General features: G+C 54.5%; 8 protein-coding genes across 8 annotated transcripts; 6 read left to right on the top strand and 2 right to left on the bottom strand.

Annotated features, from left to right (window-relative positions):
* The first annotated feature begins 3,708 nt into the window (after positions 1–3,708).
* BDP55DRAFT_597781 (uncharacterized protein) lies at positions 3,709–5,210 on the top strand. The gene is made up of 2 exons (XM_060571013.1): positions 3,709–4,236; positions 4,330–5,210. Exons 1-2 carry the CDS (start codon positions 3,876–3,878, stop codon positions 5,043–5,045), a joined length of 1,077 nt encoding a protein of 358 aa, XP_060436859.1. The 5' UTR covers positions 3,709–3,875; the 3' UTR covers positions 5,046–5,210.
* Positions 5,211–6,503: 1,293 nt separating this feature from the next.
* BDP55DRAFT_10117 (uncharacterized protein) lies at positions 6,504–7,722 on the top strand. The gene has a single exon (XM_060565296.1). The coding sequence runs from the start codon at positions 6,586–6,588 to the stop codon at positions 7,633–7,635; it is 1,050 nt and encodes a 349-aa protein (XP_060436860.1). The 5' UTR covers positions 6,504–6,585; the 3' UTR covers positions 7,636–7,722.
* A 1,281-nt stretch (positions 7,723–9,003) lies between these two features.
* BDP55DRAFT_10093 (uncharacterized protein) lies at positions 9,004–10,185 on the bottom strand. Its single transcript, XM_060565295.1, has one exon. It carries the CDS (start codon positions 9,970–9,972, stop codon positions 9,127–9,129), a length of 846 nt encoding a protein of 281 aa, XP_060436861.1. The 5' UTR covers positions 9,973–10,185; the 3' UTR covers positions 9,004–9,126.
* A 603-nt stretch (positions 10,186–10,788) lies between these two features.
* BDP55DRAFT_538967 (uncharacterized protein) lies at positions 10,789–13,002 on the bottom strand (the record flags this gene model as incomplete). The annotated part of the gene is made up of 1 exon (XM_060567991.1): positions 10,789–13,002. One exon carries the CDS (start codon positions 13,000–13,002, stop codon positions 10,789–10,791), a length of 2,214 nt encoding a protein of 737 aa, XP_060436862.1.
* Positions 13,003–14,166: 1,164 nt separating this feature from the next.
* On the top strand, positions 14,167–14,721 carry BDP55DRAFT_640531 (uncharacterized protein). The gene has a single exon (XM_060573342.1). It carries the CDS (start codon positions 14,305–14,307, stop codon positions 14,548–14,550), a length of 246 nt encoding a protein of 81 aa, XP_060436863.1. The 5' UTR covers positions 14,167–14,304; the 3' UTR covers positions 14,551–14,721.
* A 3,581-nt stretch (positions 14,722–18,302) lies between these two features.
* On the top strand, positions 18,303–19,687 carry BDP55DRAFT_625357 (WD domain-containing protein; the record flags this gene model as incomplete). Its single annotated transcript, XM_060571462.1, has 2 exons — positions 18,303–18,638; positions 18,701–19,687. 2 exons carry the CDS (start codon positions 18,303–18,305, stop codon positions 19,685–19,687), a joined length of 1,323 nt encoding a protein of 440 aa, XP_060436864.1.
* Positions 19,688–20,422: 735 nt separating this feature from the next.
* Positions 20,423–22,530, top strand: BDP55DRAFT_538601 (Pro-kumamolisin; the record flags this gene model as incomplete). The annotated part of the gene is made up of 3 exons (XM_060567964.1): positions 20,423–22,157; positions 22,216–22,417; positions 22,482–22,530. The coding sequence occupies 3 exons, from the start codon at positions 20,423–20,425 to the stop codon at positions 22,528–22,530; spliced, it is 1,986 nt and encodes a 661-aa protein (XP_060436865.1).
* An 808-nt stretch (positions 22,531–23,338) lies between these two features.
* On the top strand, positions 23,339–24,090 carry BDP55DRAFT_722361 (complex 1 protein; the record flags this gene model as incomplete). Its single annotated transcript, XM_060578593.1, has 4 exons — positions 23,339–23,395; positions 23,578–23,742; positions 23,900–24,012; positions 24,081–24,090. The coding sequence occupies 4 exons, from the start codon at positions 23,339–23,341 to the stop codon at positions 24,088–24,090; spliced, it is 345 nt and encodes a 114-aa protein (XP_060436866.1).
* Positions 24,091–24,362: the final 272 nt, after the last annotated feature.

Below are 24,362 nucleotides of genomic sequence, written 5' to 3' on the forward strand. Positions count from 1 at the left end.
GCTGAGACGACGCACGGGACACACAGCAGCCAGTTCCAGACCGCAGCAGGAAAGAGCAAGTTGACCGCATGGCAAGACCCGGTACAAGCTGAAGCACCTCAGATGAAGCACGTTCCTACCTTTCGGATACCGCAGTCCAGATCACTTCTTTCTTCCTTGCGTTGCAGCCAAGCTACAGGTAAAGACTGAGGAGAGCCCGACAACATGTCTGACAGACACGCTAAGACTGAAAAGACGTTGGATCCCGTCGAGAGGTGAGAGGTTTGTGAGAAGGGATGACAAGAAGAAGGGGTAGAGTGAAGAAAACAGCTGATTTTTGCAGGGCCAAGAGGTTGAATGGTTGCCAAGTCAAACTGGGGGCGGAAGTGGAAGGGGGGGAAGTTGGTGATGACTGACAATATCTGAGCCGCCACCACAGTGAACGGGAGGTTCGACTTAACCTCAAGTCCGCACCCAACTGACTCGGCGATGGAAAACTGCCAATGAGGAAGCGTCGTGATGTGGGAGCGCCTGGCCGGTGTGTACCCTAGTGTTCCATTCAGGCGGTACACCGCTGGAAACATCTTCCCTGCAACGGATAACCTGCCTTTAACCAGGTTTCCTAACCGCTAATCCCCTCGCTTAACCCCCCCCACAGCGCCTCTACCTGCTGTAGGCCGCCTACTAACGGGCCGCTTTAGGACTACATTCGCTGGCCGCGCCTCTCGCCAAGTCTTGCACCTCCTGATTTCTTCTGGGCGCGTCTCACGCCTTTCCAAACTGCCGGGGCCTGCGACAAACCTCCACCTCCGCATCTCAACTTCACCAATTGTCTTCAACGATATCGCCTACGCGGTAGTATTCGTCTGCTCTTCAACCCCGGTCCCTCCCATTCTCTACCAGCTACGCCAGTCTACGAATCAACCTACCTTGTTACTTGCCTACATCGTCAAAGTTCGGACTTCTGCAACCCACGCAACTGTCCATCACCAGTGCTACGCCTCGCCGCGCCCCCATATGTCAGCCATGCCATCCCTCTCCGCGCTCCCGCCGACCGTCTCGACCTCCCCGTCGGCACCGCCTGCCTTCATCTGAAGCTCCTTGGCGCGCTCCAAACGTCAGATGGCCCCTCCTTTGGCGCCAAGTCCCAGCGTCTACCAGAACCGCGTCTGATGTTTTAACGACGACATGGGAATTCAAGAAGCTATCCCCATCTTCTCAAGTCTCTACAGGCTCACTGCCATGGCCTTCGCCCCAGTACTTGCCTGCCGGCCAGCCATTTGACAGTGGTCCCGACTGAACGACCTGATTCTTGAACCCACCGAGAGCAGAAAGACTTACCCTCCCGCTGGGTAGGCCTGACGCCCTCTCTTTGCCTAGACCACTCGATGGTCCGTCCTCGGTGTCCGGCGCGCAACTTGCTCAACTCGACATCGGCGCTGGTCTTCGCTTTCGCTATTCGTTTGGGACCTCATCTTTGCCGACGACTTGCCAAGTTGCCCAGCGTTTTCGTCTCCATCATCCACAAGAGAACTCAATCTGAATGCGACGTCGCCCATAAGGTCCAACGACAGTCCTCAGCAGAGTCGTCTTGGCGAATCCCGAATGCCGACTTGGTGACCAAGGGACGTCGTCATCTCTATCATCACCAAGGGTTTGTGGCCAGTTTCCTGCGACGCATAAACCACGCAGCCGGTGACTGGTCACAGGCGAACGTGAGCCAAGACGACTTCTCCTCATATTTCGTCAGCACCGCCCGCAATATTCGGCCTGTCAATCGGTTCATCCAACATCCGCAAGATCTGCATTGTCTACGCTGTCACTGTCACTTGACCCAGGATGAACCGCACCGCGGCCGGAACGTCTCAGCGAGAAACACTGGCGTTACTTCTCTTGCCACTTAAGAGTCTGTCTACATGGAACTCGTGTATCGGTTCTACGGTGCTGAGCATTTGTCTGAGGAGGGACCTAATGCATCAAAAGGCGGCAAGAGAATGGAAACCCGCCACTCCTTGAAAGAAAAGGGCTCTATAAGCATGACGATGCCGCGGCGACAGCACTCATGACTGCGTCTTTCCAGAGTAGATCAGCTTGGCTGGTAGTGAGGACGGCAAAATACCCCTGGGCATGAGGTTTTCTTTATTCCAACACGGAGTTGAAGCTGAACATACGCATCCCTCGCATCCCTCGCGTCCCTCGCGTCCCGCAGCAGACTGGTCGCCCCAGTTCGGATGCCACTTCTCCGTTCCGTTGCAAAGATGGGCTGGAAAACACTGCATTCGCATTGCGGGTACAAACGCCGCCAAGCACTTACCGTTGCTTTGAGAGTAGCTAACGTCGTACTAGAACTCTTCTCCGCATGTTGCAACCTCAGCAAGCTTGCTTCTATCCCTTGTAGTGAGACATCCTTAATTCTTCCAGGGCTGGAAATTGGCGATTGGTCCTGTCCAGGTCGCACTTCTCGGCGTCTGGACGTTCCATCGTGCCCTGCAGCACTTGGCGCTTGGCTGCTTGTCCCGCCGTGCCTCTCCGCTCGCTAGTGCAGGCCTCTATCGTCCGCCGAGAGACACCAGCAAAAATAAGCTTCTATTGCCCAGACCCTAATCGCAATGAAGTGTCGACGGTTGCTGCAAGTGAACAGCACTAGGTTGAAAAGATCGAAGACTGGCGGTCGAAGGTGGACATCGCTTTTTTCACGGCCACATCAATCACATATAAACCAAAAGTCATGCCGTCAAATGATGTTTTCTTTCCGCACTTTTCAGATTTGGGTCATGTCATGTACGAATACTCAGCCCATGATCGCCGACTCGAAACGTGGAGCCCCCTTGATGATGGAGAGCGCGCGCGACCCCAGCCGCGTATCACGAAACATTGGTCTTTCTCGCCAAAATTGCTTATTGGTGGACAGGAGGCGAGGAGGCCAAGGGTCTTTTGAAAACTTCAAGACTTTTGACTCGTCTCCTGGCGGAGGGTTTTCAGTTCGCTTTGCCTGCTCTCACCCCGCTGACTCATCAATCTAACAACTTACAAGTCGAGGGGTTTGATGCTGACCTGGAGGATAGATGACGCATAGTCGTTGCGGCGAGGTCCTGCCTAAGTAGGGTTAATGCAGATGTCTAGCCATCACTCGTATAAGCCATTTCGCACTAACATTTCCCACTCATCTTGATTTCTCCGACGGGATAGACTAATCCCTAAACCCGCTGGTTCTAGATCTTGACCCGTACGGCGTCCTAAATCGCTTCCCTCAGACAACTCTCCAGTCCGGACAACCATCTCGTGGGCTTGATGATTTTTCCATATTTCAATAATCTTGTTCCCGTGGCCTGAGAAGAAGATGCCATTCATCATATATTCCTCCTGAGAGATTCTCGCTGTCGGGAGGCACACTCACCGGCCGGCGACCACGGAGAAGTGGAGTGCTTCGCTTACCGGATCGGGAATGCGAAGGACCGTACTCCACTTCCACGCCCGCGCCCCGGATAGTCGGCGTTGACACAGGCGTCGTTGGTCAAACACAGACGTTCTTGATGGATTGAGACGGGGGTTTTGTGGTGGGCTGCCAATTGAAGGAATGCACAATGATAAATCCCCCCAGTTAGTAGGCAGGCAACCCAGAGATTGATGCTCCGATGGCTTGCGCCTACGTTCGGTACTAGCGTGGTCCGCAAACTCCGCTTTCTTGTTATCCCGGTGGTGCTAACCCGGTGAGGAATGCGAAGCTATCCGAAGCTTCGATGTCGTGGTGTATAAAGATGATTGAATGTTTCACCGAGTAAGGGAATTGATTACCACTGACTTTGTTTTCTTACTCTTGCATTCGTAAGGGCGCTGTTCCAATATCTTCTTCATTCAAAACTTCCCTTACGACTTTAATCACGCCAAAAAGAAATATGGTCACCCGCGCGCAAGTCCAACACTCCAACGCCGCCCTCACGGCACAAACCGCGCCCCGAACGGCCGTCTTTTTCGGCGGGACATCGGGTATCGGCAAGCTCACTCTCATCGAGCTCGTGTCCCTCGGCCATCCCATCCGGGTCTACATTGCGGGCCGGAAAGCAACAGAGCCGGCGATGAGGCCTGTCCTCGAGGACCTCAGACAGAAGAATCCCCGGGCCGAGTTGATTTGGGTTGAGGCGGAGATTTCGTTGCTGGCGGAGACGAGGAGGGTGTGTGAGGTTGTTAAAGAAAAGGAGACGAGTCTTGATTTTTTGTGTTTGACGGCTGGGTATGCGCCTTTTGGGGGGCGGAATGGTGAGTATAAGTGTGGCTTGTCTGACTATGATGAAGTCACGAACGTGGCCGCATGAAGTAATAATGCTGATCTTCTTGTGTTTTCGATGGTAGATACCTCGGAAGGGATAGATGTCTGCCATTCTCTAGAGTACTACTCCCGCATGCTCGCAACCCTCCACCTCCTCCCCCTCCTCCGCGCCTCCGCATCCACCTCACCCTCCCCGGGCCCCACCCCGCGCATCCTCACCGTTCTGGCAGGCAGCATGCTCTCCACCCGCATCGACGCAACAGACCTCAACCTTACGCGCTCGTCACCCAGCAGTGGCGGCGGCAGCGGCGGCGGCAGCAGGCTCTTTGGCTTCAAGACGCAGACACACATGGCGACCATGAACACTCTCTTTCTAGATAAACTCGCCGCCGACCCGGTCAACGCGGGAGTCGGGTTCGTGCATAATTGGCCTGGGGCGGTGGATACGGGGAACATGGCGCGGTATCATACGCCGACGTGGTGGAGTCCGTTCCCGTTGACGAACTTGTTGAAGCCGTTGTTTTTGGTGATGGGGTTCGAGGAACGGGAGGCGGGGGAGAGGCATGTTTATTTGGGGACGAGTGAGCGGTTTGGGGGGATGAAGGAGGGGGACGGCAAGAGTGGTGATGGGGTGGGAGGGTGTAAGAATACGAGGGGGGAGGAGGGCAGGAATGGGCTGTTTCTGGTGAATCATAAGGGGGAGGTTTCGTATAGTGAGAGTGCTTTGGAGGCGTTGAGGGGGGATGTGCAGGGGAAGGTTTGGGAATTGACGATGGAGATTTTGGGGCCGTTCTTGTGAGGTGCCTTTCTGTCTTCGGGGTCGAGGGAGGGTATACCGGGACTTTTGAGGTATGGATGAGAATGTTGGTGCAAGGCTTTTGTGGTCACGGCCGAGGTCATCTACGCAGATGAACTATCTCCTAGTATTATCTTGATGGACGATGCCTCAATATCTTAATCTGGGTGAATTTGAATTGATTTTGTGTATTTTGACAAGGCTACGACACAGGATGAGTGAAATTGGTTGGTGATTATCTGGCCATGGTTGTGTTCTAATGCCGAATCCAGTCTTTGTATAAGAATCCTCGTTGGAGCATTTCTTGTATTTTGTTGAAGCTACGTTAGTAGCCTTGCCCCAACTTCGGTCTGCAAATGTCGCGTTGACCGTTTATTTTTTGTAATAATGTTGAGGGAGAGCTTGTAATTCTTAACTTAATGACGCGCCATAGACCGAGCAATTCGTTCAACACCACTAATTCCTGTTTGTGAGAAGATCTGACCAGAAATGATAAAGTCCTTACTCAGCCTACGTCTCAGATTTTCTGGACACAGATCTCAATCCCTTGGTCTGCCGTCTATCAAGTCTATCTGTCGATTTACCGGTTTCTTTGAGTGAACCCACTGGTATCCATGGAATAAGCACAGGCAGCTTTACCCGGGTACTCACTCATATAACTGCCATCAAACACCTGTAAGACATTTCAGTCTCAGACGCATGCAACGATAAGGCCGAGGCTGTGTATATGTCGAGGGCCGAGAACCGTCTTTCTTGACTTTTCGTTCTCAAGTTCACTTGGATGTAAGTACTGAAGCCCATCTTACTCGAGACCCTTTTTATCACACACCGATTGAAGCACACATCAGATCCGCATTTCCTCCGTCGTTCTGCTCACCGAACGTGTAGTCCGAGGACGAGATGGTTCAAAAACAAAGCCAAGGTCCATTGCCGCAGACACAAACTCATCTCCGAATCCTATAGTACACCAGCAAGTCTGTATGCTCAAGGGCTTATGAACCCTGATATTTCCTCAATCCTTGCGTCTCCTTCAACTCCTTTGTCTCTTATCGTCGATAACTTTGCGTAGCCCTCTATCACTATCAAGTACCCGACATCCCAACCATCCGTGGTAACTCGACTTAAGCTTATTTGTAAACTCCTCTGTCTGAGACAAAAACGGGCCTATCCGGCGCCGGCCGGCCGGCGTCTGACACTCTAGGTGGGGTAAAGTAATCGGGAATCCTAAGATGCGGAGTAAGATTCAACGCCGGCGCAAGTTAGCGTTGGTAGGTGGGGGTCCAACGTCAGCGCCATCGTTCGCAACGGCTCCAAGCTTGGCTGCGACTTCACATGCACGTAATAGCGTCGGGTTGGAGGGGAAGAGAGAGGCTGGGAAACTTTGGAGGCCCGGAGAGCTACATACACTACGCAGTGATAGAGGAGGGAGGGGCAAAAGGAGGGCGGGATGGAGGGGGGAAAGGGTCAGCCCGCAGCAGGATGCAACCCTGCAGCCCAAGGTCATTCGGACGGTACTTTCTTTGATTGTTTGCATGTATTTTGCATGTTGACTGCTCCTCGCAACGGAAATCCCGGTTCATCATATTGTTCAGTTCTTTCTTCATCGTCACTGACGGGGGAAAAGAGCTCCGAACCATGCCATCCTCGTCCTCGTGACAAACCGCCGCCGGAGGATCTCGACCACGTCACCAGCGTGAGGCTCAAGGCGCCTACCAGATCAAGTCCAGCCAAGATAAGAGATCCACGCCAGCTGCCACCTTCAAAAGCATCTTCATCGTCAAGCCTTGTCTTCCCCAAGGCTGCGCACAACGGCGAACAAACAAGCCCGACCAACACGACCAAGAAGACCATGCCCTTCCCAGTCCTGTCTAAAGAACCCATCCCAGGCCTCTCCCTCTCGGCAGCAGGCCTCGTCGCCCTCGCAGACCTACAAACCATCGCCAACCGCACCGCGCTGACGGGGACGTCGTCATGGTTCGACGCCCTCGTCCTCGCGCCGGGGTTGCACTACCAGCAAGCAGCCGATAGCGTCGCAGGGAGCAGCGGTGCTGTCACGGCCCAGACGTCCGCTGCGTCCGGCTACGGAGGTGGCGCTGCGGGAGGGAACGGGAACGGCGGCGGGGGCATCTTTGGCACGCAGGCACTTCCAGGAGGGAGGAAGAAGGATGTTAAAGTGACGAATCCGGGTATGCTGCTTTTTCTCTCGCGGCTTGGGGTCCAGGAGGAGAGGGCGAGGGAGAAGGAGCTTAAGAGGAGGAAGGTATCCGGTGGCGGTGGAGTCGAAGCCTACGGCATCGGGGCCGGGGGAGGAGGAGGAGGAAGCGGGGAAAAGATCATCACACTCGACGTCGGCACCCTCTCCACCGGCCGGAAACGGAGCCGGAGCCGGAATCGGCGCGGCCGGGCGTTTGCGCACGATTCGGAGTGGGAGTTTGAGCGGGGGAGTCACCTGCTCTACCTCGCGAGCCCGGTCCTCACGTTTGCTGCGTTGACTATCATGATTTTATTGGCGGACTGTAAGTTTTCTTCCAATTTGTTCAATTTTTCTCCCGTCTCCCTCCCAGGCCTCTGGCTCCCCCCTTCTGCATGGTAACCCACCTCGGTCGTTCGATTTCCACCAACCCCCCTGGTTTACGATCTCTTCTCCCACAATCAATCTCAAACCAGATCTCACGGTGGAGTAGCCCTTCCAGCAACGAAACTAACGTCTACAAAGGGTGGGGTCTCGCATCGATCCTAGCACTCATCACATCCCGCCTCCTAAACATCTACATCATCAAACAACGCACCCCTCCTCCTCCCTCTCCTCCTCCTACTCCGGCCCCAGCCCTGGCACCCTCTGCGTTCTTCACCAGCACGAGGAACAGCAACGGCAACGGCAACGGCGTAATACCACCGTCAGAGTACCTCATCCCCCTCACCCCAACCCTCAAAATCCGCATGCGCGGCCCCGCAGATGACCTCGCCGCTCTGACAACAGACGCCTGGCTCCTCGCAAAGACAGCGGTACAGGGCTACCTCGAAGCAACGGCAAAACTAGCCGTGTATGTCGTCGCCATCTTCAGCGGGAACGTCTCGCAGGCGGGGAATATTGTGATGCTGGTGCTGTTGCTGGGGAGTGCTGGGCTGTTGGGGCTGAGTAATGGGTTCATGAAGGGGGTTCGGGGCAAGGGGCGCGTGGCGAGGGTGTGGCATGGTGATTATGGTGATGGTGCGGGAAGTGGGGGGCGAGTTGGGAGGGGGCATGAGATGGGGAGGACTAGGCCACGCGGCGGACGGAAGCGGGAGGAGGCTGACGAGGAGAAGGATGGAACTGGGGATCCCGATTGGGATTCGCAGGTTGGGAGGGTTGTGCGGGATCCGTATCCTTTTGAAGGGGGTGTTGAGTATTCATAGGATAGAAGGGTGTGGGTGAAGTTATTCGAGTTGTGGGTGATGTAGATGGTGTTCGTTAGACGAAACGAATGTAATGGAGTTGGAATGAAGACTTGATGTAATGATCTTGGTAGGTGTAGGCTAAGCTACTTATAATCATCGACATCTCTCACCCATTGAAGAAGTCATGTCGAGTAGTGCTCGAAGCTAGAGTAGAATCTCGGGCTAATGATAGTACAGAATGCGTTTCTGCGCCATAGTACACATGTCCATACCATGAGAGTTGCAATGATGGTCATTCTCTCGAATTCTGGTAGCCGGCCGTCTTGAGCTTTGGAGAAATCGTCTTCTCCCAGGGAAATCAACAACAAAAGAGTTGACATCCCATCCTCTTTTCTCCAATAACCTCAACCGTCTCCAGAAGCATCTATAATGAGAATCACCAGACAGGCGCATTACCATTCACCACCTGCGGACTAGGAACTCTCCCTCTAGTAACATACACAAGACGCATATCACCTCCCCATTTGCCGCGCTTACGAGCCATATCCGACAGAATATCTCTCGCAGCACCCCACCGCGCCTCCTCACAAGCGTAATTCCACTCACGCTCCGTATGCTCCTCCGCGAATACAGGACAGCCGGCCTCGACGAGTATCCTCACAACTTGCTCATCCCGCATATCCCGATCTCGGATAAACGCCAGTCGCTACTGCTCCGTTATACCCCAAGGCAAAATGCCGTAATTACCCTGCAGCGCGAATTCGAGCGCGTTGACCTCGTCTTGGTGCGGACGTTGGTGCCATGAGGGTTGGAATATGGCCGCCCTTCTCAGGGGCCGAGATCGGCCCTGGACTGGGGTGCGGTCGTTTTTGAAGCGGTTCGCTGTGCGACGTACGTCGGCGCCGCGGTCTAGTAAGAGCCGGAGGGTAGTGAAGTCGCGGTTGAAAGCCGCCCAGTGGAGGACAGTCAAGTGCGAGCCCGTCGGCATAGGGCTCCCAGAGATTTCGATGTTGTCGGCGGCGAGGGATGCGTCGATGCCGTCGTGGGCGTTGATATCGGCGCCGTGGTCTAGGGCAGCGATGACACCATCGGTACAACGTTTCCTTGCCGAGTAGATGAGGACGTAGGAGTAGAACCAGTTTGGATCTTTGCTTGTGCTTGTGCTTGTGCTTATGCTTGTGCTTGAGGTGGATTTGCGCTCGTGGGCTTGGATGATGGGTGTTACAAGGTCCCGCAGTCTGTCGTTGAGGGTGCTGAGGTAGACGAGGGTAGCGAGGGCTGGCATATTTGGTTTGCAGCTGTTGCTTGGTGGTGGTGAAACTGCCCTTGGTGTTGGTGCTGGTAGTCCCGGGAATACCAGCGTCGGCATGGGTGGCGGCAGTTCGCGGCATTTGGTCTTGGACTCGAGAATCTGCTCCACGATGTCGAGGAGCACTTCTGCGGGCAGATGCTGGCAGCGGACGCGCAGACTGCCAATGCCGTGTGAAATTCGCCATGTTGGGTGATGGAAAGGCTGACAATCCATGTCTTGTTGCTCGTGTGTATTTGCCATCTTGACTTTATTCCCCTTGTATTGTATGTGTGATAGTGAGGAAGGTGGTAGGTATTCTTCGATGAGGATAGAGTGGTTGTTGTGTTGGAAGAGTTGTATGATTGCTGTGTTGTATTTAATTAGAGAATTTGAGACTTACTGGGAACCAACCTCGCCTTTTTGTAGTTGGATATCGCAAAACTTCTAAGACGAGTCAAAAGCCAAACCATTCGGAGATAGGAACTTGATCTGTGGTGTGTCTTGCAAGGTAAAGTAGGTATGATACCTTGTGGTCCTAACTGATCCACACTCTTGACTTCAAGAAGACATAGTCCATCACAGACTGCCAGATATGAGAAGGACTATGCGAACGGTAAAGACGTACGAAAGCGCTCATCCTATCAGAAAAGTTCTGCGTAGTATGTTGTGGACCAAGTTAGTCACTCATGACATCCTTCCTACTCTTTGTTACCGACATCATTTCATCTCGGGCTTCAACTTGGACAGAACGAGGCAAGTGTGAAAAGAGGCGTGTGGCCATTCGATTCCCTTTCCTTCTAACCATTACCCTGAAAAACACCATGCCAAACTCCCCCGCAGGCTTTTTTGTCTTTTGTGACTGACCAACCCCTTTTCTACTCCTTGCTTGAATGACAAAAATGAAACAGGGTATATATACCAAATTCCAGAACAAGACTCGCGCGCTTCCCTGATCCCTTCCCTCTCAGCGCCTCATAACTACCCAGTGTGCCTCAAGTCCGCTTGAAAGAGGTTCATAAAGCACACGAAAAACAAAACAAAACTCTAATGGTATAGTAAAGATGGAAAAAAATGTTGTTACAAAGACCGATCACTCGTCATGCTCGGCGACTCCTCGCAGCACTTTACAATCTCACACAGAGATCGCATGACGAGCGGATCAACCTCGTTGATCAGGTCTCCTCTCACCATGGACCCACCAGATCCCCCGGCGCGCAACGTCGTTACGAGGTGCGCGATGCACCGAGACAGCCCTTGCAGCAGCTCCCGGAGGGGAACATCGGAGACCGGGGCTGAGTGTGCTGCCGGCGCCATGGTTGGCGCAGCAGCAGCAGCAGCAACAGCAGCAGCCGGCATTGCAATCTGAGCCTGTCGCGACGCCGAACGGGTCCCGAGACCGAGGAACATGCTGGAGCGCTTCCGCAACGACTTTGGCGGCGGCGGCGATGTCGTCATGTCCTGCACCCCTTGCATACTCTGAAGGCCGAGTAGAGTGGCCGCCTTTTTGGGGATGGAATCATCCGTGATGATGCTACTGTTACTGGGACTCGCGGGTGTAGGTGGTCTCGGCTGCGACTGCGTCGTACTGTTCTGAACCATGGGTGCGAGATAGTTGTAGGCGACAATGTGGGCGTAGAGGGCGTCGCAGAGCCAATCTGACCCTTGGGGAAAGACACTGCGAATACGAGACCACTGGGGCGGGACGAGGGTTGCCGTTGACGACGGCGATAGGGAGGCAGAGGAGGGGAGATCGAGGTTGGAGGAGGATGCGCCGCGAGAGCAGCAGCGGCGGTTGAGGTTGGAGGTACGGCGGGAGCTGAGCCAACGCCAGCGTTTCGGAGACGTGGGCGGGGTGTCTGGGCGGAGAGCCTCCGGGGCGGCTGGTTGTCTGACCTTGCGGGAGTAGCTACGGATCGTCTCGATGGAGAGGCTGGAGCAGAGGAGCGTTGTCTCGGGGAAGCATGTCACGGAGACGCGGAGGGATTCCATCACGTTGGGAGGAAGGGGGATGCGGCGGCTTTGGTCGTCCGAAGGAGGGGGCGGGATGTCGATCGGGTCCTCGAGCCAGGTGTAGGATGTGCTCAGAGACGAGGTAGGCCGAGATCTTATTTGAGCCTGAGACCGGGGACGAGGGGTCGGGGTGGTGTATGCTCTTGAAGGACCGCCGGCGCCGGAGCGGGAGGTCGGACGCGGTGTTACGAGTAAAGGGGGGGCCAGGCCCTGGCGAGAAGCTGGCGTTGGCGTGTCTTGCGCGTCGAGGTAGCGGAACCATGGCTCGAGCTCCTCCTTGAGGTCCGAGATGATGGAGCTGCGATCTGTCCCCGGCGCGACGACGTGATCGGTTTGCAAATGCCGTGAAGACGCATGCGAACGCGAACGAGACCGAGTAGAGATGGCCTTGCGAGCGTCATCAGTGAATGAGACGCGGTGCTTGAGCGATGAGCAACGCGTGGGCACGGCGATGTCGACCGGGTGAAGTGAGTGAATCGAGTGTATCGAATGGCGGTTCTGGTCCTTGGCGGCAGCAGCCACGGCCGCCGCTGTCGGGTCCAGATGCAGGCTTCGGGCCCGGCTTGTGGGCCGGGTGTAGCCCTCAAATGGGTTGGACAACCGGCGCGTAGTGGCTGCGGCATTGGCGCTCTTGGCCCGCGGCGGTGATTCGTTGATGGACCGGTCACCTAGTCGAGATAGCGGCCGCATCGGCTTGATGGGTGTCAAAACGGGCGATTGAACTAGGCTCTTGCCGAGCTCGGGATGATCCGCCGGCGCGTCTGGCTCAAAGTCCATCCAGCTCTCCAAGCTTCCGTCTGCTTCACCACCGAAGGAAACAACTCGTTTTTGCGATGAGGATGATGCGACCACAGGCTGGCTCGAGGCGGAGATGGTAGTGTCTGCAGTAAGAACAGAATGTTGGCGAATGTGAGGTGACTCGGCGGCATCATCTTCGCCGTCAAGGTCGCCTCCGGCCATGCTAAAGGAGTCACCGCTCGAGCTTGAGGCAGCATCTGAAATGTCATCGTGGCTCGCGTCACTGGCCGAGCTCTTCTCGTCAATGGCACCGAGAGGCTGGAATTGGGCTACACCGTTGGGATGACATGGTGCGCCGAGGATGGTGGGAGGTTCGGCGGTGTCGTCGTCGTCGTGCCAGTCGTCTTCATCTGAGGCGAGAGCAGGCGAGGGCGCGCCGGCAGTCATGTTCTTGGCGGCGAAGATGAGGGCAGAGAACTCAAGGTCCTGAGCCAGCAGCTCCGGCAGGTTGCAGTCCATGGTCGGTTCCGCGGCTTCGGCCATGGCGCCGGCTCGGATGCATAAACGTCCGGGGTGGTATCCGTACGAGAGGTCGGTATGCGGCTGGGAATGCGGATGGTGGTGATGGTGGTGTGGTTGAAACTGGGTTGGCAGCGGTGACGAGACAGGACGACAGATGATCGGCTGCGGGCTGAAGATGGAGCTAGAGCTTGAGCTAGATCTGGAACTTGAACTGCAGTTGGAGCTGACGTTGGAGCCGGTGCTAGAGCTGGAGGGCAGGGTCAGTGGCAAGAGGTTTTTCATGCTCCGGACGGAGCGTCTTCGCCCCAGGACCGGCGGACGGGATGTTTTAAAGGTTGTTGGAGAGATGTTCCTTGCAGGGAGGGCCTCGGTCGCGTGTGGGGCAGGGAAGGGAGCTGGAACGTCTAACGCGAACATGGGGTGCATGCCACATGGGTTGATGCTCATGCCATTGGGCGAGCCTCTGAGAGAAAAGGGGAGAAACTCCAAGAGCCAGGGGTGGTCGTTGCTCACGAGGATGCTGGCCGCCTGGGAGCTGCTCAGCCTTTAAGCTGCCAGGGCTGACGACAGGGAAGGAGATGGGGATGGGCCACGGGCGTGTATTCGTAGCCGTGTGTACCACGTCCACAATGCTCCAGTGAGGATGGACACCCGTCTGCTCACGTCTGTGGGCAATGGGCAGAGAGGACGGAGCAGTAGGGCAGAAGAAGGGACTCTCGCTAGTGGGGATCCGAGGGAGGACCTTGTTGTTCGATTTCCACTGCTTCTATTCTGCTTCTGTTTCTTGCGTATGAGAAGAGGGGGGACGGTATCCGTAGGCAAGGTACGATGTATCCGAATATACAATGGCCCAAAGACAATTGTGTGGTCGGATCCGGGATCCCCAAAGAGGGCACCCTGTGACCGTTGGAGAGCTGAGTAAGAGTGAGAAAGGGCCCACGACGTGACGAGGGAGATGAGATGGGAAGGGGGGTGTGGCGGCAGAGAGCTCCGTCTCCGAATATCTCGAGGGTGACGACGAGGAATCGAGAATGAGAAAGATTGCTTCCCAGATTGCCGGAGGGGAAAGCTGCGTATGCCGTGACACCTCGAGGGCCACAAGAATAACAACAACAACAACAATCAATATAGGTGCGATACACGTCGCTGGGTTTGCTGCGCCATCTCAGACAACCGACACGGAGGGAGGCTTTAAGTATTCTATAGATCGTAGGTCCGTAGCAAGACAAGAATGCCGACTGCCACTGTTAGTTGTGAGAGTGAGACACAAGTTCGCCAGGCAAGGTGCTTTTCGCCCTTGCGTCGTCCGCACCTCAACTATGCATGCGTAGTCTGTACAGAGTGGTAGTCAGGGCCGTCGTCCCTTGGCTATGGTGTTTCTTTTCTTTTCTCTCTTCCGGGGCGTGCAGAGTGTCTGCGAGCCAAAGCATACCTACTACCCGGGCCGTCCACTCTGCGTCCCCCGTACGGCGTGATACCTCACTCTTCTCGCGAGACCGTTGCGATTTGCGAACCAGCGAGGGAACAAGTCCAGCGGGACTCCGGAGCTCACGGGATGGAGACACCTAGAATGACCGGGTCAGGGGCAGCAGGCCTCCTAGCGTTGAGAAGCGAGTGAGAAACGGCAAGCATCACGTCCCCGATTTTCGGTCCACCGAACGAACAATTACAACTGAGGTACGGAGTAGTGCACGGAGTACCAATACAGAGTCACCGTATCCTGTATCCGTATCGTCGGACTGTCGAATATTCGAGGAGAAAAAAAGAAGAAAAAGCAATGTGGGCGGGTGTGGGCGAGGGTCTCTTTTGCCTTCAATAATGCTACGCTGTTAGTGGACTCTCTGTGCACATCTGCGCTGCATACGGCAGTTCGCTGCCACACTGTTGCAGAAGCAATATTGGCCTTATTTGGCGTCGAAGCTTGGAAGGTGGGCTGGCGTCTGATTGTGTCTGAAGGAAGCATGCTTCGCCTATGAAGTGTCATAAAGTGTCCCGACCCAAGTGCGTGTTCATGACACATGGCCGTGTCCACCGTGGCCTGTACGATGGAGGCTTAAACGGCTGCGACAAAGAGGTTGAAAGAGTTTTCTCCTCGAATGAGTTGTCTTCTCCGCGAATAATATCCACCACGTTGCACTGGGATTTCCGCAATCAAATGTTGGTGAAGGATGACACAGAGGAATCGATCACAAAATCGAGTTCCGAGGGATCGAAGCGAAGGGTCCGCGAAAGAACAGACTGGACTCCAAAGAATCGTCCAACAATCAGCGACCAACGACCAAGAAGGCGGATCGGATCCCTGGCAGGCCGCAGAGAGCCCCATCGCGTATTCCATGTATTTTCTTAGTGCAACCGGCCCAGGGCGGCCGAGGCGTCTGTGTTGCTGCGTCTGCAGCCTGCATCTTGTATCCGTACGCAGTACCCGCATGTGTACTCCGTGGACAGGCCTTGTGCGGCGGCACGCACACGATCGTCGCAGGTACAGCAGCTTGCAATGCAAACCGTAGCACAAGAGGTCCTGACATCTGCCTGGAAGGCTTGAAGTACTATTCTTTCTGCTATTTTCGTTTCCTCTTACGACAGTGTCGGCGAACACCAAGTCTCAGCAAGTGATCTCTGTGGCAGATGGCAGCTCTCTGTCTCGGCACTGCAAGCCTGGACTTGTACAATGCGTGTCTGCGGCGTGCGCATGTTTTTGTATGCGGTATGGACTCGATATGTGTGTGGATTCTGTATCCGTACGAAACGATTGTGTGTGCGTGTGTGCATGTGGCGACTTGGATTCGTCTCTCGGCTCTCCCTTTTTTGTTGTCCCCTTCCGGATTGACTGGCCCTGCCGAGATCAACAGGAGATTGAGGGGCGGCGCAGCAGACCAGCAGTGAGGCCAACCGTGATAGGGTAACGAGAGGGTCGATTCCCTGGCATCGTACTGTATAAGCCAGGAAGACCGGCGATCTGGTTCCCTCGCCGCACGCTCGGATGTCTGAGAGTTGGGGTAAATGAACATCGCAGTGCCGACCTTTTCTCGATTCATTCTTTCTGAACGATCATCAGCGGAACACCTTCCTCCGCCGCCCAGTCTGACCAGTCTGTACTCTGTCTTGTTTTCTCGTCGTTGATGGGGTGAAATTGGAAGGTCGCATCGCATGCCATCTGCCGCCTTCGCAAGTTGCATGCGTCGCGCACTCTGCACAATGCTGTAATTTGTCGACGCATCCCATGCTTGCTGCTCCTCCGGCTCTTGGGCAGACAGGGCTCTGGAAGGTCATCATTGGATTAAAATGCGACATCGATTCGTACCCTCCCCCGGCTGTTCAGGGCAGCGAGCATGGGTTGGGGGCCTGCATGGACCAGGGCATTTAAGCCCAGCAAGCTGTCCCTGGACATAATTGAAATTGACGGCCCAGAGCCAACCGACTTGAGAGATCGCGACTACGTACGCGTTTATGGCTGGAGCAGCCGAAAAGTCGAAGGGCGGCTGGCAATCTTGTGACGGGTTGATGACCTGCTTTGGTCAATCGTCATCTACCAAACAAGAGGATCGTGAGGGACGCAATGGGTCCCGCAGGCTCCCTGGCCCTCGTCTCGTCTCACATTCCAGAAGGGGGCGCCATTGCTGATGTCGTTGCCATATACAGCAAGGCATGTGTGAGGTACTCTGTAGATTACCGGCATATTGAATCAGTGAATCAGGACCGAGCACAAGTATCCGTAAGTGCAAGGCGACGGCTGAAAGCTTAGGTATCCGTATTAGATTGCGGGATGTCTCGAACCTCAACTGTCAAGACTCAAGCGGCAGCAACTTGCAGGCCTCCTGTTGGCGAGCTGCAGATGAATTATGATTGTATCATGGATGCAGATGGCAGATGCAGCCGGGGCGTCACGTCAGACGGATGCCCGAGACCCAGAGCACAAAGCTGATGAGATAGCCGGCGATCCTCTGATGGAAAAGAAAGGTCTGGCCCGTGGCGGTGAGTGATACGAACAGGAGGCGGCTGAGGCGGTATCGAGCATGTAAGACAACAGAAGTCGTGGCCGTTGGCGGCTTGTGAAAGCAAAGGATTGCCTAGGTAGATTCCCGCTAGAAACCAAGGTTGAACGGTGGAACTAGAGGAGATTGGCGAATCAAGACAATACGGTATGGACTCTGAGACGGGCTTCGTGGCGTACGCTAGAAATGCGAAAGGAGAGACATGTCTTGTGGAAAAACATGGCATAGAAAGGTTTGATGAAGTTGAAGTGGTGTCGTTGGTAGTTGGCTGTAAGTCGTTTGGCGATGTTGCAAGCTCGCGAGATGCAGGAAGTAAGGGAGCTCCAGGTAGCTGCACCTGCCAAGTTGAAGCTGCTGCCCCGTGCGCCCCTTCCCTCCCATAAGCCAAACCGCGTGGAGACCGTTGTTAGTGTTTCTAGGGAGAGAAGTTAGCGTTCCTAGAGCTCCATCTCTGCTGTAAGGGTGAGTTAGTGGCTGAATTATAGGCAAGCTACAGGTCGAACCCCTCCGTGGCGCCTACGCGAGACAACGTCTGGCGGTCATCGGCTGTTAGCGTATCTTCTAGCCGCCCTATCTGCACTATCAACTGCATGCACTGCACTGCCAAAGGCCCTTGGCCACCTGAACCCAGGCACCTACCTTAGGTGCCAGGGGGGGCCGCTTCCGTGGTGGGGCCGTTTCTCGATCGCTATCGATAACGCACCTCGGGAAAAGTGGATTCGAATTTTTTCATCGTCCTTCTCAATGTGACAACCAGCCGGGTCTTCAGCCTCATCACATCTCACGTCCAACCTCACTATCAACTTTTCCAAATCTCATTCTCGGCTTTTCCAGTCTCAACGCCACAAGCACACCAGTGTGTCGTAGACGACTCGAAGAAGGAAACATTGCTTGGTGCTAACGCCAGCCATTGATCCTGTACTCTCGCTCCCGCCCTAGCTCTTGCTCTGCTTCTCGCGTTCGCACTTCCAAAACCTGGAGAGATCTGAGTCCAGTATCAAGCCCTTCAACGTGGTTTCGAAGACTCGAACAGTTCGCCTCGACCGATCGACGCCACGCCCATCTCGCAAACTCGTGGCACTGATTCACTTCCCGACCACGAGGACAGAGTCTTGTTCGCCTCGTGGCTCTAGGCAACGTCGGCTTCTATTCTCGAACCCTGCCGTTGATTCGCCTGGTCTATTTCACCCCTTGCGTTCACTCACCCGAGCATCCGGAGTCAGAACCGCTCTCGGATAATCTCTGCAGCCTCAGATTCCGACGAGCCCGCGGCCTATCCGGCCCTCACCACCCTTCCGGATCCCGCCTCGCTGTTACTCGCCCTCCACCATGTTATCGGAAGAATTCTACTCCTGTATCTGCGGCCCGCCTATTGCGGCAAACACGGCCGTGTCCAAAGATATTGGCATCTACGCCCATACTCTCAGCCCCAGCTACACCGTCAAGTCAACTCTCAAGAAAAGCACTACCCCGGCTCACTGCTTGGCTGTCAGTGACTCGCATGTGTTTGCCGCCCAGCACGAAAAGTCCCAGGTCCATGTCTACTCAAGATCGCGGGGCATCCAAGAAACAGTCATTACCTTTCCAGAACGGATTCGGAGCTTGGCGTTGATTGACGATGTCTTGGCGTTAGGGACCTCCGAGGGCAGGCTGATCTTGTGGGAGGTAAACATCTTCTATTCCCGGATCGAATCCCAAACTTGTTGTTGTGGCTAACGAAACAACAGACATGCACTGGTCGCCAGCGGGTCACACCACCTTGCCATGTCCAAGCCGTTTCGTGTCTGGCTGTCACGCCCTATCACATCCTCACAGGCTCCGAAGACTCCAACATTCACGTTTGGACATTGTCCCGTCTGCTAGAGCTGGATGCTTCAGTGGAGAGCGAGCCAGACCGTACGCTCTCCAACCACAGGGCTGCCATCACATCGCTCGCTATCAGCGGGAGTGTCAACCCGGAAACCAACATCTGCGTATCGTCCAGCAAAGACAAGACCTGCATCATCTGGAACTATCAAACGGGTGATATTCTGCGTACGCTGTTGTTCCCCACGGCTCCGCTGTGCGTTTCCATGGATCCCTGCGCTCGTGCCGTCTTCGTTTCATCTGAGGACAGGGCTCTCTATCTCGTAGAGCTCTTTGGAGACAAGCCGCTCATTGGCCCGAATAGCACTGAATCATCGTCGACTGTCGTTCAAGTCAATTTACCGATTGGAGTCGCTGATGAAGATGCTGGCTCGGCTTTGTGCTTGGCACCAAACCATGATGGCACAACAATCTTATCCGGTCACGCAAAAGGCAAAATCTTGCAATGGCAGCTGGCCGAAAACGGACACCCCACAGAGTTGACAGACCTTAATGCCTCTGTGACGAACTTGCTGTTTCCGCCATTGCTGCAAACACCTCGATCCACAAAAGCTGTTGCAGTTGTCAGGCCCACTCAGACCGAGCGGCAACTCACCTTCACATCTCAACTAAACACGAGTCTCGAACAAGAGACGAGATTCGGCAAGATGCTTAATGGCTTTGGCTTGCCTGATGATGCGCTTGAGGCGGCCATTCTCTCGTTCCAGGAGTCTCATGCACAACAATGTGCTACGGATGAAGAGGCTCAGCAGGAGACTAAAGAGTTGTGGGATATTATCAACGAGCAACGGGCGCTACACAAGCTGACTATGCAGCCGTACCTCGAAGCCAAATCATCTCATACCTGAGAGCGTTTCATCTTTCCTTCAACCAAAACCAGACGGCGGCTCGAGCCTTCAATTGACCTTATCCAAACTTTTTTTTCCCTTTCGATTTCTCCTTGTCTTCGCCTCTCGAGTCATTTCAGGAATTGCATCGGAACCCCATCCATCTTGAGCAGAAGAATCCGTGAAAGCTTGATGATTCGTCTCGCATGACCAGCACGAATCGGCCGCGAATCATCTTTGTTTAGCAAACGCCTAGAACCCGTCATGCTGGGGTGGTCCGGACCTATATGAGACGATTGTTTGGGGTACCTCGCGCCTCAAAGCTTAACCTTCGGCTATCGGCCTGTTGTTGATCAATCTTTCACACAACTTCCCGATATGAGGCCAGCCTGGGGAGCCACGAAGAGATTCCTCGAACCGGGGTCCGGGGGGGTAAGAAACTGCACTTGTCAGAGGTGTTCCCGTCTTTGCCACAGGATCCCATGCGCTCAGGCTGCCGTTCACCCAAGTGTTCGTTTTGGGTTGTCACCACCAGACAAACAGCCCACAGGATCCCATTGAAACCGGTTTCGCATTCGTCAGGTCTGGAGCTGCTACCTTGCGTCAGTGGGATTCGTCATGACTGGACGACAGCTACTAAAATATCAACAAATAGCCAGCCTTGTCGCTCGGTTCTTCTGACTTAGGTTCGACTCGTTGTGTGAAGTGTGAGAGAGAGGAAGACGTTTGACGACGAAAACGACCCGAAGATACACGATGAAGCTGAGCGCTGTAGCCACCCTCTTCACCGCCCTTGCGGCGGTGACCATTGCAAACCCGGTGACACGGTCGCACAGCCACGTCGTGCACGAGGCGAGGCATCCCGCGCGAAGAGAATGGGTCAAGAACCACAAACTACACACTATGGCCAGGCTGCCAGTACGGATTGGTCTTGCTCAGTCAAACCTTCACCGCGCAAACGAGTTCATGAACGACGTGGCACACCCCGATTCGCCCAACTACGGCAAACATTGGACCCACGACGAAATCGCCGAAATGTTTGCACCGAAGCAAGAGTCCATTGCTCTGGTCATGCAATGGCTTGAGAGCGAAGGCATCCACCGGAGTCGTGTTGAGCTCACAAGAGGTCGCAACTGGATCCAATTCAATGGCACAGTAGGCGAGATTGAGCGGCTCTTGAAGACTGAGTACCACATGTACAAGCACGAACAAGGTCACAAGCACGTGGCTTGCGACAAGTACCACGTCCCAGAGCATTTGGTTCAGCATATCGACATGATTACGCCCACTGTTCACTTTGATCAACGCATTGGAGAGCAAAGAAAGAACACCAAGCATGACCTAGAAGAGCACCACATTGAAGAGCTCAAAAAGCGGCAACTCAGGAAGCGTGAGCTCGCCAAACGAGACGTTGCTACTGGCGGCAAGAACCCGGCCATTCAGGGCAGCCCGGACAGCGGCTTCGGACCCAAGCAGGGCGCAGTTGTCATGAACGCTCTCATGGATCTAAACCAGTGCGACTCCATGATCACTCCGGACTGTCTGCGGGCACTCTACGCCACCCCTCCCGGGTCGCTCAAGTCATCCAACAATACTCTTGGCATCGTCGAGTACACACCACAAGCTTTCCTCCAGTCGGATCTGGACATGTACTTCAACGAGTTTGAGCCTCGTGCGAAGGGTCAGGGCCCGATTGTGAGCCTCGTCGGAAATGCCGTCGTACAGACTACAAACCAGAGCTTCCGCTTCAACGGCGAGTCTGCCCTCGATCTGGAGTTCGCCATGGCTATGATCCATCCTCAGACGACAACTCTGTACCAGGTCGGTGACCTCAATCAGGGTGCCAGTTTCAACAACTTCCTTGATGCCATTGACGGCAGCTACTGCACTTTCCAAGGAGGCGGTTCCAAGGACCCCAATATTGACGGACAATATAGCCAAAAGGTCTGCGGCTCCGTCCCCATGGTCAACGTCATCTCCACAAGTTACGGCTTCAACGAGGCAGATCTTGGCAAGAAGTACGTCGAGCGCCAGTGTGCCGAGTACATGAAGCTAGGCCTGGCGGGCGTCACAGTACTCTACTCCTCTGGCGACTCTGGTGTTGCCGGCAACGGCCAACAATGTATCGACACCCAGACTGGCGCGTACAATGAGGGCAAGCAGGGTATCTTCAACCCTTCTTTCCCTGGCGGCTGCCCTTGGGTCACATCTGTTGGTGCCACTCAGGTTCTGGAGGGCTCGACTGTCCACACCCCGGAAAGTGCCTGCCAGAAGGCTATCTTCTCTGGGGGAGGCTTCTCCAACGTGTTTGCGATCCCCGACTACCAGAAGAAGATGATGGAGCAGTACTATGCCAAGAGTGCGCCGCCATATGGCGCAGATCGATACAACAACTCCAAGACGGTGCGAGGATTCCCGGACATTTCCGCCAATGGCGCCAACTATGTCACTGCCGTCAACGGCAAGTTTTCGCTCTCTTTCGGCACCTCAGGTAAGTCTCTCAATCATTGTATGCAAACTCTTTGCCACAAGGCCTGATGCGTTTGCAGCATCGGCGCCGGTTGTTGGATCTATTGTCAACATGATCAATGAGAAGCGTATCGAGGCGGGCAAGAAGCCTGTCGGCTTCATCAACCCGACGCTCTACGCTCACCCCGAGATTCTCAATGATGTGACCAACGGCGACAACCCAGGCTGCGGAACCAAGGGCTTTTCTGCCGTGGCAGGATGGGATCCCGTCACCGGCATGGGGTAAGCAGAGCACTTCCTTCCTCAACTCGGATTCTGCAAACACAAGACTAATCTCGAACATTAGGACACCTAACTACCCTGAAATGGAGAAGCTGTTCATGAGCCTACCCTAATTGCAAAATAATGGCCGCGCCATAGTAGTGGCGTTTGGCGACGCAAAGAACATACACACTACCACACACACAATGTCATATATAGTACTCTCAAGAGGCATATATTCAAAGACGCGGGACATTTCTTTCTTGCCCAACCCCTTTTTTTGTGGCCGCGCAGTGTAGAACTGGTCAGCTGCAGGGTCAGGATACCAGGAACGGGGGGGGGCAAAGCATTGTAGATCATTAAGCATTAATAGAGGCACTTTACGAACATTGCAATGTGTCATTTGAGTTGTCTGAATGTGATGGTCCCGGAATGACCAGGATCTCTCGTGGTGCAAAATGGAATGGACACTGCGAATAGCCCGGTTTGAAGTTCATTTCGCACCGGTAACTAACATTCAAATTGTCTCCAGTGTTGTGATATAATCTTACTAGAGTAAAAGGTGGTTGCTTGTAGATTCGGCTGTGTCTGCTTCGGGATTGACAAAAACCAGAGGTACAAGGCGAGATCGGCCATCCGGCACGTTAGGTTGGGGCGGCGCAGCGGATTAGTAAAATGCCGCGCCCCGAAGGCCGCTAAGCTAAACGCCGAGGGGGGAGAAGGAAACCGCGTTTGCATCATAGGTCCGTTTCCCGCCCCGAAACCTCGAGAAATAATTCCCATTTACGCCCTTCACTGCCGACAAGTATCTGGTGGTTTTTTTTTCGCAACCGCAAATCGCACTCACGACGACCGTTTCCCCGTGGGAAACTCCACACGAACTCGAGGCACCGACAAGATTGCTACGTACGGCACATATTTCCACCCAACCCAGCGCACACGATGGCGACGGCGATGCAAGCTCTCAAGGGCGATGCGCCACAGCAAGCTCGGTCTCTGGTACGTCTTGAAGCAGCAGGCCACAATTTCCCATTATCTCTCCCGACATATACGTCCTTGGATGCATCTTACTGTTGCTGGCTTTCTAAATCGAAACGCAAAAGAATCGATGCCAAGAACATTTTCTTCAATGTGTATCTGAGCAAGAGCTTTTTGCTAACCTTCTGCGCCAAAAAATATAGTACCGCCAGCTGTTGAGGACGGGCGACCAGTTCGCGGCGTACAACTTCCGCGAGTACGCGAAGCGGCGGACGAGGGATGCATTCAGGGAGCACCAAAAGGTCGAGGACCCGAGGCAGGTGCAGGAGTTGATTCAAAAGGGGATTGATGAGCTTCAGAAGCTCAAGGTTAGTGGTCTCCTCTCCCCCTACTTACCCTGTTTCACGAGGTCCACCCCACTGTCCTCTTCGATAAGCCTTTTTTGCATGACGACGAAGATGGAGACAAGTATTCCAGGAGTACGGTCAGAAAGACGGAGGTCTGGGGCTAACGGGTCAATAATAGAGGCAAACCGTCGTCAGCCAGTTCTTCCAGTTTGATAGGTTAGTAGTCGAGGGCGGCGCTGCCGGCAAGCAAAAGGGCGACAAGGGCGGTATTGTCAGGCAAAAGGAGCAAGGGTAAGTTTCTCACTCCGTCGTAGACAGAAGCTGGGGGAAGATTGGAAAACTGACATCCACGTCCTTAGCTTTAACTAAAAGAACAAGAACACCGGAACGAGGAGCGGAAGCGGAAGCCAACCTAATCACATCGCGGGCTCAAACGAAACGATGACTCGGGATCTTTTTTTGTACTATATACTCAAATGGGAGGAGAGAAGGCAAGACAAGAAAGAAAACGGCGGAAGGGACGGGGTGTATGACCATCAAAAGGGGGCGAGGAGTCAAGATATTCTCTCAGCTTTATGAAAGAAAAGGGGGGAAATCGGCGCGGCGGCAATTACTCCCCAAATGATAAAACACTTCTCTCT

The sequence above is a fragment of the Colletotrichum godetiae genome (assembly GCF_030913485.1).
Source record: "Colletotrichum godetiae strain CBS 193.32 chromosome Unknown BDP55scaffold_1, whole genome shotgun sequence".
In the NCBI taxonomy this organism is placed as follows: domain Eukaryota; kingdom Fungi; phylum Ascomycota; class Sordariomycetes; order Glomerellales; family Glomerellaceae; genus Colletotrichum; species Colletotrichum godetiae.

Bases quoted from the DNA above. Each gene is read 5' to 3' on its own strand.
- BDP55DRAFT_10117 (XM_060565296.1), top strand. From the start codon at position 6,586: ATGTTGACTGCTCCTCGCAACGGAAATCCCGGTTCATCATATTGTTCA.
- BDP55DRAFT_640531 (XM_060573342.1), top strand. From the start codon at position 14,305: ATGCGTAGTCTGTACAGAGTGGTAGTCAGGGCCGTCGTCCCTTGGCTA.
- BDP55DRAFT_597781 (XM_060571013.1), top strand. From the start codon at position 3,876: ATGGTCACCCGCGCGCAAGTCCAACACTCCAACGCCGCCCTCACGGCA. The intron at 4,237-4,329 runs GTGAGTATAAGT...TTTCGATGGTAG, and splicing joins GCCTTTTGGGGGGCGGAATG to ATACCTCGGAAGGGATAGAT.
- BDP55DRAFT_10093 (XM_060565295.1), bottom strand. From the start codon at position 9,972: ATGGCAAATACACACGAGCAACAAGACATGGATTGTCAGCCTTTCCAT.